Source organism: Mustela lutreola, chromosome 5 (genome assembly GCF_030435805.1).
Source record: "Mustela lutreola isolate mMusLut2 chromosome 5, mMusLut2.pri, whole genome shotgun sequence".
In the NCBI taxonomy this organism is placed as follows: domain Eukaryota; kingdom Metazoa; phylum Chordata; class Mammalia; order Carnivora; family Mustelidae; genus Mustela; species Mustela lutreola.
This window is the reverse complement of record NC_081294.1, coordinates 107,078,585-107,095,043: the sequence shown is the minus strand read 5'-3', so window position 1 is coordinate 107,095,043 and position 16,459 is coordinate 107,078,585. Positions and strand designations below refer to the sequence as shown.

General features: G+C 43.1%; 1 protein-coding gene across 15 annotated transcripts; it reads left to right on the top strand.

The window, feature by feature from the left end:
* The first annotated feature begins 648 nt into the window (after positions 1-648).
* On the top strand, positions 649-15,755 carry ANKRD34B (ankyrin repeat domain 34B). Of its 15 annotated transcripts, XM_059175353.1 has the most exons (7): positions 649-1,184; positions 2,160-2,301; positions 4,085-4,171; positions 5,225-5,299; positions 7,313-7,401; positions 10,343-10,499; positions 12,513-15,755. In XM_059175353.1, the coding sequence occupies exon 7, from the start codon at positions 12,535-12,537 to the stop codon at positions 14,077-14,079; it is 1,545 nt and encodes a 514-aa protein (XP_059031336.1). In that variant the 5' UTR covers positions 649-1,184; positions 2,160-2,301; positions 4,085-4,171; positions 5,225-5,299; positions 7,313-7,401; positions 10,343-10,499; positions 12,513-12,534; the 3' UTR covers positions 14,080-15,755. The 15 variants fall into 15 exon arrangements, with proteins under 15 accessions (XP_059031336.1, XP_059031335.1, XP_059031343.1 ...); XM_059175352.1 differs by lacking the exon at positions 10,343-10,499 and having other exon boundaries at positions 4,088-4,171; XM_059175360.1 differs by lacking the exon at positions 5,225-5,299.
* The last annotated feature ends 704 nt before the right edge of the window (positions 15,756-16,459 follow it).

Here is a 16,459-nt window from a genome sequence, read left to right as displayed (position 1 = left end):
ACCGTTGAGCCTGTGAAAAGTGCACCTTTTAACATGTACTATACATTAATAAAAACTTTTTTTTAATGAAGGAAAGGAAGCCCCCTTGGGACCCTCCAATCTTCCCTCAAAAATGGACGGGGTTACACGGTAACCCATATCCAGGATTCCAACTCTCCACAGTGGCCAACTCCAAGTTAAAATGTCCTGTGAACTTGCTTTACCTATTTTTACTAAAGGGCCCATTTCAGCGGGTTATTTTCCTAAATGAAAGAAGCCTGCCCACAGATAAGTTTACTTACCCCTTTGAGAACTCAAAACTACTAACTAGTTTTGATTGACATTAACCGAACAACAACAAAAATTGGTCATAGCCTTTTCTCCACCCTGATGATCCCTGGTAAATGAAGAGTTAAGATCACTACAGCACAGTTTAACACATAAAATACACATTTTGTTACATTTTGTTAAAGTGTTACATTAATGTTTTAATAACAGTGTACTAAAGTTATAAACTCATATAAACAAGAACGATTGCTCCCTCCAACAGCCCAACCTGAAGCGAGACTCAGGTTCTATCTAAAGCGGGTAGAAGGACGAGAAGGGGGAAGAAGGAGCCGTGGGAGTCACATACAGGGCCAGCCTGGTCGAATATGACCTGGAGGGAGAGACGCAGGTGTGGACAGGGGAAACCAGAAGCCGGGATGTAGGGGTGGCGGTCTCCCTGCAGTGGAGAAGACCCTGCCGCCACTGCCCTGGGCAAAGCCGGCCCCGCCAAAGCGCCGCGGCTGCGGTGAGGTGAATGTGTGCGTGTGGTGGGGCTACTTTTGGGGACAAAGGGCGGAGCTTCAGAGACAGACTTTAGCCCCGGGGTCCCAACAGACTTTGGCCCCGCCGCCCCCACCTGCCGCGCAGCTGGGAACCAGCGCGTCACTCCCAGCGGAAACGCCGCACAGCCCGGGCATCTGGCGAGGTGCGCGCCTCCCGGCCCCCGCTCCGACGCTTCGCGGCTCCCGGCCCGCCGCCCCGCTCTCTCAGCCGCGCAGGGGCGTGGACAGGGCAGCACCTACCGGGATCCGTGAGTCCAACCGCCGAGGAGACCCCGAAGACAAGCCAGCCCGGACGGCAGTCCGAAGACAGCCGCGGAAGGTCTGAGGCTATCGGTGGGTGGGAGGCGCCGACGCCGACTTGACAGCGCGTCCCAGGTTCGTGTGCGACGGCGTCTCTGCGGGCTGCACTTGGAGAAACTTTGGTTCGGCGTGTTGGCTGCCGGGAGGAGGAGATGGAGGGCGCTGCCTGGGGCCCCGCGGCCTCCGTGCGCCCCGGCGGGTACGCTCAGGCCCTGGGAGCCCGCACCTCCCGCGCACCCTGACACTGCAGTGCCTTGTGCGGGGACGGAGACCAGGCGTCAACCGAAGGCTGCTGGTGGGCAGGGGCCTGTCCAGACTCCACCCGAGTCTGCTCTCCCCTCTCCCGCATTCCCTGCCTGCTTTTGGCTCGGGCTTTGCAGGGGCTTGCACCCCGCCGGGGATACGGGTTTCGCCTCCTACTCGGCCTTGCAGCGCGGGAGAGTGGATCGGGGCAGCCCCGCGGCTGCGGGATGTCAGGGAGCATCCGGGCAAGGGCTCGCGGGCGCGGGTTAGCGCCGCAGCGGGAACGGCGCGCGCGAGGCCGCAGGAGCGCGCGGGTCTGGGGGCCCGACTTGCGCGCGTCTCCGCAGGTGCCTCCGGCCGCTGGGAGGCGGGAGGTACTGGCTGGGCGCGGGAGGCGGGCGGGGGGCTTGCCGAGCGGTTTGCAATCACTGGCTCGACAAATGGGAGTCACACGGGGGCGGGCAGCCCGGTCCCGGCGTCTCTCGGGCGCGCACCGCCTTGGCACGAGGACCCTGAACCCCCTTACGGGAGGTCTGAGGTCCAGAGGTGCCCCTGCCCAGGGATGGGGGCAATGGCTGCTTCCCTCGGACGCGCCATTTCCCAAGGGAGGGCCGAGTTCTCCGGCCTGGCGGTGCGGGCACCGCTCGGCTGCGGCTCTGGGCAGAACCCCTTCACGTGGATGGCGATCGCCTCAGCTCGCCGGCTGCCTGTCTTGTCTCAGAGACGAGGCGACAGAACGCACACCCCGCCCCCATCGGTGCCCCGGCGCTGTCGCCCCAGTCACCTTCCTTTGCCCTTCTCCGACAGCACCACGGACTCGCTCGCTCTCGCTCTCAGGACAAACTGAGGAAACAACCTTGGTTCCCGGAGCCGGCGGGGACTGTGGAGACGCTGCCAGAATCCTCAACAGCTTGGAAATCTGATCACCTTGGCTCCTGGAGACTTGGAGGTATAGGTTTGCGTGTCTGCGTGTGTGCTGGGAGGGGTGTCTGCTGAGAGAGGTGGGGACCTAGCCCAGAGGCCTAGGGGACGTACAAGTAACTAAGAGACACCAGCCCTTTTTGGCTTTGTCTGAGCAAACCGAGCAAACCTTACTAGCTACTCACTCCTTCCCTTGGGCAGTTTCGAAATATTTCTTACAAGCTGGTGCCAGAGAACACTTTTCTTGGCAAGTCTTTACGTTTCCTGGGACAATCTCTGGTGCGTCTTTTGTTCTGGCTTTGCCCCTTTGCTTGCATGGCAAGAAGACACATGTTCTGCTTGTGGCAGGCCGACTTGCTTCATTCTAAGTGCCACTAGCCCCCACAGCCCGGCCTTGGGCTGCCCACTGTACCTCTGGATTTGTTTTCAGACCTGTCTGGGAAAGGTGGGACTGCAAACCTCCAGGGGCTGGCCCGTCCTAAGTCAAGGCTGTACTCTTCTCTAGCCCTGTGGGCTCCTTCATCCCTCTCTAGGCCGGGGCAATCATCTCTGCCCTTTGCATCCTCATTCCAGCCGGAAGCGGGGTTTGACAGCAAGTAGGAAGTGAGACTAGAATGAAGAAGGAAGAGTTGGTCACAGATATCCTCCAAGTCTGCCTAGGAAGTGTCCCCTATTGACTATGTGGGACTGGAGCCTGAAACCTCATTTGTAATAAGCTCTCCATGTGATTACGCCCGCAGAGATAAGAAGCCCATTGGTGTAGGCACTTTGGCCTCCCAGTTGTCAGACCCCATCAGCCCAGGATTCATATTTAGTGATGCATGTTTAGAAATGGACGTTTATTTAATTCCTAAAGGGCAATTATATCAGGATCTTCTAAAATTTTCACAATCATCTTCTGTTGATAACTATACCCATTTTAGGATGAACCTCAGAGGATCAGATTCCCAAGGGTTGGTAACTTGGGAATAAACAGAGCCCCAATCTCTGATACATGCAACTTGCTGCTCTTTCTGAGCTTCCATCCCCTTGTGGGCAGCACAAAGACAGGACGACCCCGGGCAAGAGTGAGGCGCTGAATATCCAGCTTGAAACCCATTTGTTACTGTCCACCCCCACCCCCACCCCCCGCTTGCCACCCTCTCCCACCATGGCCCTTTATGGGAGGAAACACCAATCCTATTCGGACGTAGGGTAAGGATGTGAAAGGAAAATAACATTTCTCTCTGCATGCAAGGAAAATGGGATGGCTTGGAGAGAAAGAGCCACAGGGAAGGCCAAGCTTTTCATCTCTAAAAAGGCTTCTAAAATACCTCAGCCCGTGTGGCACTACCATTGTTGATACCACTCAAATCAGGTACTCAGAACAAAACCCTATTCTGTGGGAAGCTGGTATCCAAGAAGCAAGGAAACAGAAGAGAAACCTGAAGGAAAGGACACAGGAAGATCTAATTAAGTCCTGGTGAGCAGGCGAATAAGAGGAATGACTGGGAGTTCTCCCACCCTTCCTTCCTCGGCCTCCTCAGCTGCGTGGACTGGTGTGGGGTGGGGGAGGGCTGGACCAGGTAAGCGCTGCTGCCCTTTCAACCCCAGCATCCTTGCAGGGCAAGCCTTGGCCTGTATACACAGGACTGCGGTGCATGGGATCCACTCCAGACACTTTTACTCATAATCGCTGAAATGTAATTAACCAAACAAACACTGTAGGGATGTCTCAACAAGGAATTTAAAAACTAGACTCCGAAGGGGAGAGATGTGTGGAACAAATTATTGGTATTTATGTAACTCTGAATAGCTTTGATTTCCTTCAGCAGGAACTGACAGCTGGCTGACAAAAAAACTCATCCAGGGAGAGAAAAGGCATAAGTGAAGTATGAAATTTTGAATAACGTTTTCAGGTAACTTTCTATTTCCATTTAGAGTGGGTGTCTAGAAGGGCGAATGTAGTTATTTGAATTGCTTCATTTATCAACAGAGATTTTTAATAGGGCTCATAATTTTAAGACCCAGTGCTTTTTCACGTCCTTTTTTTCCTGGCCTTCTAGTCTCCTGCTAGCAGAGCAGAGGTCTGGGAATTCAGCCTGTAAACTATCACTTTATCCCCTATTTTTAGCCTTTCTGATCGATGTGCTCAGAGAATAAATCTTGTTTTCTTGCCGAGAAGAGTGGTTATCTACTTGGGGTGGAGAAAAGTAACTGGGAGTCCAGTAGATTTGTCCAGAGATGTCAAACCATCCTCACTGTCAGCCCTGTACCTCATTACCACTTTCTGTGTCACGTGGGGCCTCTCAGCACTGAACTTCCCAGGGCCTGTGGGTCACCTGGCTCCTAGTCATGGGGCCACCTCTGTTATGCCTCTGTTATGCTAAGGCAGTTTACCACACCACCATCCCCACTCTGTTTCCAAAGTTTGCCTGGTATCTGTTATCTGATGATACATCTCTTCCCAAGTTTTCGTTCTTCACAGTATATATATATTTTTAATTTTTAAGTAACCAAACTGTAATTTCTGTGAAGTCTTGGAAGTAGAGAGAGGCACAAAAAGAGTATAGTAAATATGCCATGATGAATCATAAATGATGTTAAAGACATTCTAATTTTAAAATAAAAAGGAATTTGTCCAGCTGTTTAATAATTAATCTTATAATATGTGGAAATTATTGTATTTGGAAGTTATAAGGAAAATACATTTAAGGTTATCTTTTTTCCATATTCACTTAATAGATTCCATTTATGTTTACAAAACATTATTTACAGATCTTTAAAAAATTTTTAATATTTTATGTTATTTAAGTAGCCTGTGAAATGACATGATAAAAATAAAAGAAGGCTAAATTCTGAGATAGAATTTTTAAAAAGAATACACTGAGTAGTGAGGCACAATAGGAAAGTCTTTTTCTAGACATCTGATTTCATCACCTCCTACCACCCCCTCCCTGCCTTGAATAAAGGTTTGATCCTTGTCATGTTACAGAAGAGGGACCCAAGACTGAGAGGCTAAGAGATCTGATGGTGGTGTACAGCTCGTAAGTAGGGGAGTCAAGATGGAAATGTGGGTCTGAGTCCAGAACTTTCTCCAGTTGACCTGTTATCTATTTGGAAGGTGTAGCTGAGTGTGGGGATTATTTATATGCTATATTATAACAAAGGGTCTGACTGAATGTTAATACAGTGTCAGCAGTGGGTGCTCCGTGAGGATGTTTCACAGAATGAGACAGGAAGCAAGAACATTCCTGAACCAGGATAATTGTAGGCTAGAGATGTAATCTTCGTCACAGGTAGGGCTTAGCTTTATGAAGAGTAGAAAAATTGAGCTTCAGTTTCAGCATTTTTGATGTGCAAGTGGATGACCGTGATAAAAGAATTGGAAGAGAGAAAAGGCTTAAAGACAAGGGGATTGTCCCAATAAGGAACTGAATATGAGACACTAGGAACACAAGCGTGTATTCATGTGGACAATTCATGTATATCTGACAGCTTTTTGCTCCATGAACTTTAAACAGTTTTAGAATTGTTCTATTAAATGTGAACAGTTTAAAAAGTGAGCAACCCAAGGGGCTTTAGAAGCCTTTAAAATGAACAAAAAGTAAGGCTCTGTTGTTGCTGCTTTTATTCTAGATAGTTTTTTTTTTTTTTTTAAAGATTTTATTTATTTATTTGACAGAGAGAAATCACAAGTAGATAGAGAGGCAGGCAGAGAGAGAGAGAGAGGGAAGCAGGCTCCCTGCTGAGCAGAGAGCCCGACGCGGGACTCGATCCCAGGACCCTGAGATCATGACCTGAGCCGAAGGCAGCGGCTTAACCCACTGAGCCACCCAGGCGCCCCGATAGTTTTTTTTTTTTAAGATTTTATTTATTTATTTGACAGAGAGAGATCACAAGTAGACAGAGAGGCAGGCAGAGAGAGAGAGAGAAGCAGGCTCCCTGCCGAGCAGAGAGCCCGATGCGGGACTCGATCCCAGGACCCTGAGATCATGACCTGAGCTAAAGGCAGCGGCTTAATCCACTGAGCCACCCAGGCACCCTATTCTAGACAGTTCTAAAGGGGGTATGCCTACATCCACAAGACAGATTCACTAGTTGCCAGTAGCTAGTTGGTGCCATTGCCCAGCTTCTTCAGAGAGCCCTGGGACCCACAACACCCGCCTTTTCTGCAGGACCACAGTGGGCCACTGCACCCCTCAAGCAGCCTAGTCAGCAGTACATTGCCAGTTCCTCTTCTTTTCCCAGAACCTTCTGACACTAACCTTGGTGAGACAAAGTTATGACAGAAAGTTGTCAGATTTAGTGTTGTGCAGAAAACATTTACATGAGGTTGAGTGAAAAGATTTGAAAGTCTTTCCAAAAGATTCTTATGACTTCTTTTTTAAACAGGGGCTCCTGGGTGGCTCAGTGGTTAAGCCTCTGCCTTCGGCTCAGGTCATGATCTCAGGGTCCTCAGATCAAGGCCTGCATCGGGCTCTCTGCTCAGCAGGAAGCCTGCTTCCCCCTCTCTCTCTGCCTGCCTCTCTGCCTACTTGTGATCTCTCTCTCTGTCAAATAAATAAAATATTTAAAAAAAAAAAAGACTTTTTAAAAAACAAACAAGACGGGCCCTGACACTAGAAACTATATGAGAATACAGTACTGAAATCTATGGGGTGCCTGGGTGGCTCAGTTGGTTAAGTGTCCGCCTTCAGCTCAGGGTCCTGGGATTGAGCCCCATGTAGGGCGGGGAGCATGCTTCTCCCTCTCTCTTTGCGGCTCCCCCTCTTTGTGCTCCCTCTCTCTCTCTCCCTGTCATATACATAAATAAAATCTAAAAAAATTAAAAAAGAAATCTGCTATCTGGCAAACTTGTTCTTATTTGAATATGTTTCTCAAATGCCACTTTTGGTCAAAGGTGTTTTTATGTGACTGATACTGTATCTCTTCTCCAACTGTGGTTACCAAATGGTTTCTATATTTGACATTATGTTCCAGCTAATTTCTCTACATCTCTTTGCTTTATTAAACACATTAGTATATGAAAAATGCTAAAAGAAGGGGTTTTTTGCTAGCTCTTTTCAGATGCTTTGCAGTCAGAATAGACCACTGGTGGGATCCAAGCTGTCAAGCAATCCTATATTCCTAAGGTCTCAAATTGCAGGTATGCCTGGCTTTGGAACAGCTTTCATAGAATATTGCACAGGGGAATGAAAAACGTAGCATTCACTTTCATTGTACTTATGTATGTATATATGGAATATTTCTTTGCTTAACATCATGAGTGATACTAGAGTAGAATGAATAAGTATATTCTTTTGAATACCGCCTTTCAGGAGCTCCCTAGTTGAAACTCCTTGAAAGTGTAGGCATAAATACTATTGATAACACAGAACTGAATGATGTCATAAACATATCACTCTTTCAAGTTTTAATTATGGAATGGGGCACCTGGGGAGCTCAGTCTGCCTTTAGCTCAGGTTATGAACCCTGGGGCCTGGGATCAAGCTCAGCAAGCTTGTCTTGGCAGAACTTCTAGTAGTTGAATGTTGAATTTCCTAGTGTAGACCTCTAATTTTCCTTTTTCCCCCTCTTTTCTTTTTGTTTAACTGTTAGAGATTTTTATCAATATTGTCATCAAACCTATTTAGTTTTGCAGTTTGTATGGTGTTTTTGCCTCCCCCCCCCAAAAGATTTTATTTATTTATTTATTTGACAGAGAGGGAGAGAGCACAAGTAGGCAGAGAGGCAGGTAGAGAGAGAGGGGGAAGCAGGCTCCCCACAGAGCAGAGAGCCCGATGCGGGGCTCAATCCCACGACCCTGAGATCATGACCTGAGCCCAAGGCAGTTGCTCAACCAACTGAGCCACCCAGGTGTGCCTCTTTTTGCCTTTTGCGAATGCTTTTTAATAGTCTCCGAATACTCTTTTGCCTAGAACTTTGTTTTTGTTTCATGGTTACAACAGCTTATATCTAAAGATAAAGAGCTTTTGAAGTTTTTATCTTCCTAGTATCTGTTTCCTCCAAGTTGCTTTTTCTCTATGTGTTCTGGTCTCTAATGGAAGAGGCTTTTCTCTTTTGTTTTGTGTTTTATTTTGATTATCTGTTCAGGATTAAAGGGCTTGGATTAAAAAGCTGATGAGAAGACTGGAGCACATGGGTGAGGCTTGTAATCCTTAAACCTTGCTGTAGGATGATCTGAGCGGCATGTTAGGGAATCCCTGTGGTTAGTACTCTTCGTATTTTCTTTTCAGTGGGTCAGATTCTCAACAGAAGAGTATAGCAATATTCTGCTGCATAATAAGGGTACAGGCTGCCAGCTTAGAGTGGAATTGGGGAGAAGGCTCTGAGTCTCTTCATTCAGTGATCAGTGAGCTTTCAGTCACTTAGTCCCTGTTTTCTAGTCCTCAAATATGTCAGGTACCTTCCCGTCCAGAGACCCTCCAATTTCATCATTTCTGAAGAATAAAGGTCTCTCCAGAATAAAGAACAACTCAAGTGGGAGGATTAATATCCTATCTCTTACTGGCTTGGAGTAGAAGAATCACCTGAGGCAGTCAAATTTCTTTTTTTTTTTTTTTTTTTTTTTTTTTAAAGATTTTATTTATTTGACAGAGAGAGATCACAAGTAGGCAGAGAGGCAGGCAGAGAGAGAGGAGGAAGCAGGCACCCTGCTGAGCAGAGAGCCCGACGCGGGACTCGATCCCAGGACCCTGAGATCATGACCCGAGCCGAAGGCAGCGGCTCAACCCACTGAGCCACCCAGGCGCCCCGAAATTTCAATGCATGTATAAATCACCCAAGGATCTAATTAAAATGTAGGCTCTGATTCAATAGATCCAAGATGCAACCTGAGATGAAGCCTCAGGTAATGGTGGTGAAGCTGCTGGTCCAAGGTAGGATCACACTTCGGCTGGTGAGGACCAAGGGATGTAACTGCTTCTCCTAACAGCTTTTCACCTAGTCCTCATTATTTTTTAAAAAATATTTTATTTATTTATTTGACAGAGAGACATCACAAGTAGTCAGAGAGGCAGGCAGAGAAAGAGGGGGAAGCAGGCTCCCCGCTGAGCAGAGAGTCTGATGCAGGCCTTGATCCGAGGACCCTGATATCATGACCTGAGCCGAAGGCAGAGGCTTAACTCACTGAGCCACCCAGGCGCCCCTAGTACTCATTATTTTAGCTATACTCTCTACCACCAACGCCACCCGCCCAGTTCTAGAACTTCTGCCGTTACTGCCTCTTGCGAGGATTCTGGAGTGTATGTGGGCTGAGTTCTCAACTTTATCATGAATGAACTGAGGCACAGCCTTCTCAGGTTGGCTAATTTGCTTAATACTGGCCCATCTGCTTTCTGGCTTTCAAAATCTTGCCGTTGTCTCCTTTTCCTGCTATCCTTATGAATTTATGTCTTTTAAAAAATTCTTGGGGCACCTGGCTGGCTCAGTCAGTGGAATGTGCAACTCTTGATCTCAGGGTTATGACTTGGAACCCATGTTGGGTGAAGAGATTACTTAAAAATAAAAGCTTGGGGCACCTGGCTGGCTCCGTTGGTTAAGCATTTGCTTTCGGCTGAGGTCATGATCCCAGAGTCCTGGGATTGAACCCTGCATCCAGGTCCCTGTTCAGTGGGGAGTCTGCTTCTCCCTCTCCCTCTGCCCCTCCTCCTTGCTTGTGTTCTCTCTCAAATAAATAAATAAAATCTTTAAACAAATAAAAATACAATCTTAAAAAAATTTTAAATAAAAAATAAAATTAAATCTTCAGTTTCAGAGGATTGTTTAGGAAGAGGCAAAATTAAATGTGTGTGCTCTGCCATATTTACCCTAACTATAACCATCTGCTAAAATATTTTTCTAAAGTTTGGTTATATCAGCATAAATAGAGCCTGATTTATGATAAATAACTGCTATTTTGAGCCTTTAGGTTTTTGCACAAAGAACATTCTCTACTTCTCTCTTCCTACTTTATCTGCTTACCAAACTCTCGTGCAATCTTTAAGACCCAGCTCAAATGGCTGCCCTCTGTGAAGCCCCTCAGTCTCCAAACCACCAAAGCCTGTACAGTCTTTTTTTAAAAAATATTTTATTTATTTATTTGACAGGGAGACAGACACAGCAAGAGAGGGAACACAAGCAAGGGGAGCAGGAGCGGGGGAAGCAGGCTTCCCATGGAGCAGGGAGCCCGACGTGGGGCTCCATCCCAGGACCGGGGATCATGACCTGAGCTGAAGGCAGATGCTTAATGACTGAGCCACCCAGGTGCCCCAAGCCTGTATATTTTCATGACTTTAACTCATAACCAGCTGCTTATTTAGTATCTCTTCCAAACGACTGAGCAAGCTCTGCAGGATAGGGCATGTGCCTTGTAGCCAGTGCCCAGGACATAACAGGAGCTTGCAGCTATTTAACACTTAGATTCTAAGTTCTGTATGCATGTCTTTTTTCCCCTCTTCATTTTCTTTCTGTTCCCTTCATCTCTTTTTCTGTCCACTAAGAGGTCACTATATTTATTATCTATTCCATTATCCAATAAAAAAATTCATGTCCCATACTGTTAATTTAAAAGTAAATACATGGAATAAATATTACTTCTCAATTTCTAAAACCTACCTCATTAAATAAAATAGATTTAAATATTATATGAACTCCATTTGATTTTTCTACCCAGCTCTAAGTATTATTCAGAGACAAACATTTTCTCAGCTCTAGATAAAAGACATAATTTTTTTAAATAGCTCTACACCCAACATGGGGCTTGAAATTATGTCCCCGAGATCAAAAGTTTTATGATGTTCTTCCACCTGAGCCAGCCAGGCACCCCCAAAGACATAATTCTTATCAACTAATGGAATTATCTGTTGAAGGAGTTTGAATCTAAATTATTTAAATAAATTAAACATAATTTTTAGTTTTAGTGATAGAAAAATGTTTATAAACACTACATGTCCTTATTCATATTTTTAGCCTAGAAAACTCTTTCAGAGCAAAGGTACTCTGTCAAGGGGCACCTGGGTGGCTCAGTGGGTTAAGCCTCTGTCTTCAGCTCAGGTCATGATCTCAGGGTCCTGGGATCGAGCTCCACATTGGACTCTCTGCTCAGCAGGGATCCTGCTTCCCCCTCTCTCTCTCTGCCTGCCTCTCTGCCTACTTGTGATCTCTCTCTGTGTGTCAAATAAATAAAATTTAAAAAAAAAAAGGTACTCTGTCAAAATTTAACCAAACAGTATGTGACCAACCCCATCCATAATCTAGTATATGATTTAAATAATGAAATCAAGCAAAATGCATAATCACATGTTCACCATTCCCATCTCAGTGTGAGTTCCAGACACTGTGTCAGATATTTTAATGTCTTGTAGTTCAGATGATTTTTCATCCTTTAAAAAACAAAAAAATGTTCCTCGAGGGACACCTGGGTGGCTCAATCGGTGTTCAGTGGGGTCTGCTTCTCCCTCTGCCTCTCTCCTCTGCTTGTGCTCTCTCTCTCTCTCAAATGAATAAATAAAATCTTTTTAAAAAAATTTCCTTGGGGCACCTGGGTGGCTCAGTGGGTTAAGCCTCTGCCTTCAGCTCAGGTCATGATTTCAGGGTCCTGGGATCGAGTCTGGCATCGGGCTTTCTGCTTGGCGGGGAGCCTGCTTCCTCCTCTCTCTCTGCCTGCCTCTCTGCCTGCTTGTGATTTCTGTCTGTCAAATAAAATAAATAAGTAAATAAAATTTTTAAATCTTTAAAAAGAAAAAAAGCTCCTCAAATTGAAAATCTAGATAATAGTTGCATTATCTAACTTAAGAGCACATGTAAAAAAAAAAAAAAAAAAAAAAAAAGCACATGTAAGTAATTTGACCCTAAGAAATATTTAGATTTATCTGCCATAAATATCTATTTTCATTGATTCAGTTGCAATTACACAGAATTTTGGAATTTTTCCTTAAATCTACATTTTAGTGTTATTTTAATAATATTTTTCACAAGTGGAAAGTAAATGGATTGCTGTTTAATTAATGTGCAATTTAGGGAAGTACTAGGCTGGTATTATATCATAAATATCCAATGTGGATTTTGAAAGTAAATTTTAGTATGTGATTCCCTATAGGCTGTTACTATTCTAAAATTTCTTTAATTCTGCAATTCACTATTGTGTTCTGTATTATTAACAATCTCATTTATGTCCTGTTACTCTATATATACATATTTCAGAAGTTATGAATAATAACATGAATGAAGACTGGGATTCTGGCTGATCTTTTGTTCTTCATATTCTTTGATAACCAGGTATTGATTCTGACTTTTGAAGATGGATGAAGGTGTAGAAATTTCAAGTGATGGAAATTCCCTCATCAAAGCAGTCCATCAGAGCCGGCTTCGCCTCACAAGACTCTTGCTAGAAGGTGGTGCCTACATTAACGAGAGCAATGACCGTGGAGAAACACCTTTAATGATCGCTTGTAAGACGAAACATGTTGATCACCAGAGTGTCAGTAAAGCCAAAATGGTTAAATACCTATTAGAAAACAATGCTGACCCCAACATACAGGACAAATCTGGGAAAACTGCTTTGATGCACGCTTGCTTAGAAAAAGCTGGTCCTGAAGTTGTTTCCCTGCTTCTAAACAGTGGGGCTGATCTCAGCCTGCAAGACCATTCTAGTTATTCAGCCCTTGTTTATGCTATAAATTCAGAGGATAGAGAAACCCTGAAAGTTCTACTTAGCGCTTGCAAGGCAAAAGGGAAAGAGGTCATTATCATAACAACAGCGAAATCCCCCTCTGGTAGGCACACTACCAAACAGTACTTAAATATGCCCCCTGTAGATATAGATGGGGGTCATTCCCCAGCCTCCTGTGCCACTCCTTCAGAAATAGACATAAAAACAGCCTCATTGCCACTTACACATTCTTCTGAAACTGAAACGACCTTTTTTGGCCTTAAAGGTCTGGAGCTCTCAGGAAGTAGTGATGATACACAGGATCCAGGCTCCTCTGTGAGGAAGCCTGCTGTGGCCTCTAATGGGCCCAAGCTACCCCAACCTCCAACCTGGATCAAGAGTCCTCCCTTACTAATGCACCAAAACAGGGTGGCCTCTTTGCAGGAGGAGCTCCAGGATATTACTCCAGAGGAAGAATTATCCTACAAAACCAATGGGGTGGCACTTTCCAAGCGCTTCATCACTAGGCACCAAAGTATTGATGTAAAAGACACAGCACATTTATTAAGAGCCTTTGATCAGGCCAGCTCAAGAAAGATGTCATACGATGAAATAAATCATCAGGCATTTTTTTCAGAAGGAAACCAGCAATGCACTGAAATCCCTGCTGACCCAGATCCAGACTCTAACCAGACAATCTTTGCTTCTACCTTAAGAAGTATAGTTCAAAAAAGAAACTCAGGGGCAAATCACTACAGCTCTGATTCCCAGCTCTCCGCTGGTCTTACCCCTACAACTTTAGAAGATGGCAAAGCACTTATAGGAAAGAAAAAGGTCTTCTCGCCATCTCCTTCCTTGCTGTCAGGGCCTAGAGAATTGCTGGAGAATATCTCACCAGGTCCCTTGAGCAGGAGAAATCATACACTTTTAGAAAGGCGTGGGTCAGGAGCTTTCTCTTTAGATCACAATATTACTCAAGCCAGACCAGGATTTCTGCCACCCTTAAATGTGAATCCTCACCCTCCCATTTCGGATATCAATGCCAATAATAAGATTTCCAGCCTCCTTTCTTGTGGTCAAAAAGTGCTTATGCCAACAGTTCCTATGTTCCCTAAAGAATTCAAAAGCAAAAAAATGTTGTTAAGGAGACAATCATTGCAAACAGAACAAATTAAGCAATTAGTAAATTTTTAAGAGATGCCTAGAAAGCACATTTTGTTCAGTTGTCTACATCAGAGAAATATAGAACCACAGAAGAAGTCTCAAATTTTCATCCTTTTAAATCTTGTAATTGGTTAGTCCATCATTGTTAGGGTCATCAAAATATACTGCGTATCGTCCTAGGCACTGTGGACATACAAATAATATGTAGTTTCTACTAAGGAAATTTAAACAAAATTAAAGCTGTATTTCTCAAAATTTCTAATATATAACAACCTTCATGTGGCCCAAGTTTCTAATTTAAACAAAAATCAGTAAAAAAAAGAAGGTCAAATATGTTGGAGATGATTTCATATTTTTCAAATATTTTATTAGGAAACACTGCATTCAAATCAATAAACATTTTTAACATTACAAGTCAATAAATGATTGTAATTTTCCGAGATGCCAAAAGCATTAAAAAAAAATGAAAGTGTTCTATGATCAATAAGCCTGTACGGTATAAGGAAAGGTATAAGGTATAAGGAAAGAATGAACTAATTCTTAAAAATGTTGATTGCAAGTGTATGAAATCTAATTAAAATTTTAAAAGGCTAACCATTATAGTATACTGGGCAGCTAATATTCATGTTGTCAGCTTTATCAATGTCAAATAACAGATCGGAGTTTTATAAGCTAGTAATAATCTATGCTAAGTGTTAGTGTGTTGTTTTTTGCTTGGTTTTATTTTGTCTTTAATGTTATCCCATAAATTCTTTCTTCATATCCTTTAATTCCTGCTATTATTTTTTAAGTCTATCCATAGGTTCCCAATAACAAGAAAAAGCAGAAGTTTAACAGCATTCCTCTTTACTTATATCAAATTATTCTTGTCTTTCTACAGACAACCAAAAAACCAAAAATCTGGGGGTTTATCACAAATAGAAACTATGTGCTTGCTTCATTTTAGAAAAGAAAAACTGATTATTAGATTCTCTTAGGTTAGGTAAAATTAGAAAAGCCAGTAGAAACTTAATTACAAAATACACTATTCGGTCAAGATTAAACAATATCTTTTAATTTCTAACATGTAATTATTAGACATTTATATAATAAGGATAATTTCCTTAGTGTGACATTCCAATCATCTAGTATTTAGGACCTGTGAATAACTTCTAACAAAATAAATGAATACCATGTTACTATCATAAAATATTACAAAATGACTATATTATCTAAACGACTTCAAAATGTGGTGTTTATATAAAGAATCCTTATTTCAATCTAGCAGTTTTACAACAAAGAGTACATCAAATTATACAAAACAGGAGTGAATTAATTTGATGACTGACATATACAACTTTATTTCTTTGCCTTCTATTAGTAGAGGAGATCCTAACAATTGGCATGATGCTTTTCTTGGTAATTTGATATAAGCAAGTTGTAATGTACATGGTAATTATTTAATTTTTTTGTGGTTTTCATTTGAGTAAAATAATTGGAGGTTTTCCATTTAATGTTTTAAAGAACATTACTGTAAATTACATTAGAAATATTTTTTGATTCAGAACTTAGAATTGTACCTGATGTTTATAAGTAGCTAAACCCTTTTTGCAAGTTTTAATATTGAGAAAAGTGCTTGGCTTTAAGTTGCAAGGATACAGTTTGGAAGAATATGTAAATAGATTAGTTCAGAAACAAAATGTTATCAATAAAAATTTTAAATGTTATTTTGATTATCATTTTTATTTATCTCAAATACTAACAAATATTTCAAAATAATCTCAGGAGAAATTGTGCCACATGTTACTTTAATAGGAAACTGAGAATAATGTTTGTTGCTATTCTAATCCTAATATGCAAAAAATATTTAATAAGACTAAACCTTTGTTGGCTGTATGTGGAAGGGCTTTTAGTCTTCTCTCAATCCTGAAAACATTTTAGGGGCTAAGGTTCCTTGAGTTAGGTTGTAAAACTATCCTATGGGACTTTTCACTCTATTAAGTGAAATATATCACTGGGATTCCAATGGTAGGTAAGTCACAGATGTTTGTAACAGGAGTCAGATATATAGATATGTGTTCTATTTTAACATAACATAAAAGTATGATTTAACTTTAATTTAAAGATGTGATGAACCTTCATTCATTAGTTTTACAGGTACAATTCCTAGTTACTTGTGGCTAGGATTTCCACAGAGTACAGCTAATACTGATTCACTGTGTCCTCCTAGGGAGGACATAGGGCAGTCCTAGTTACAGAGACAATTGCTGACAGTGTCCCATCCAAGCAGTGCCAGGGAAGGTGATGAACACTTGCCTGGCATATTTTTTGGTAGAGATGTATCCATCAGTTATCCAGTACCTGGACCTTTTAAAATCTCAAATGATTAACTATACTTATTCTGATTAAATACTATGTAGCCTTCTAATAA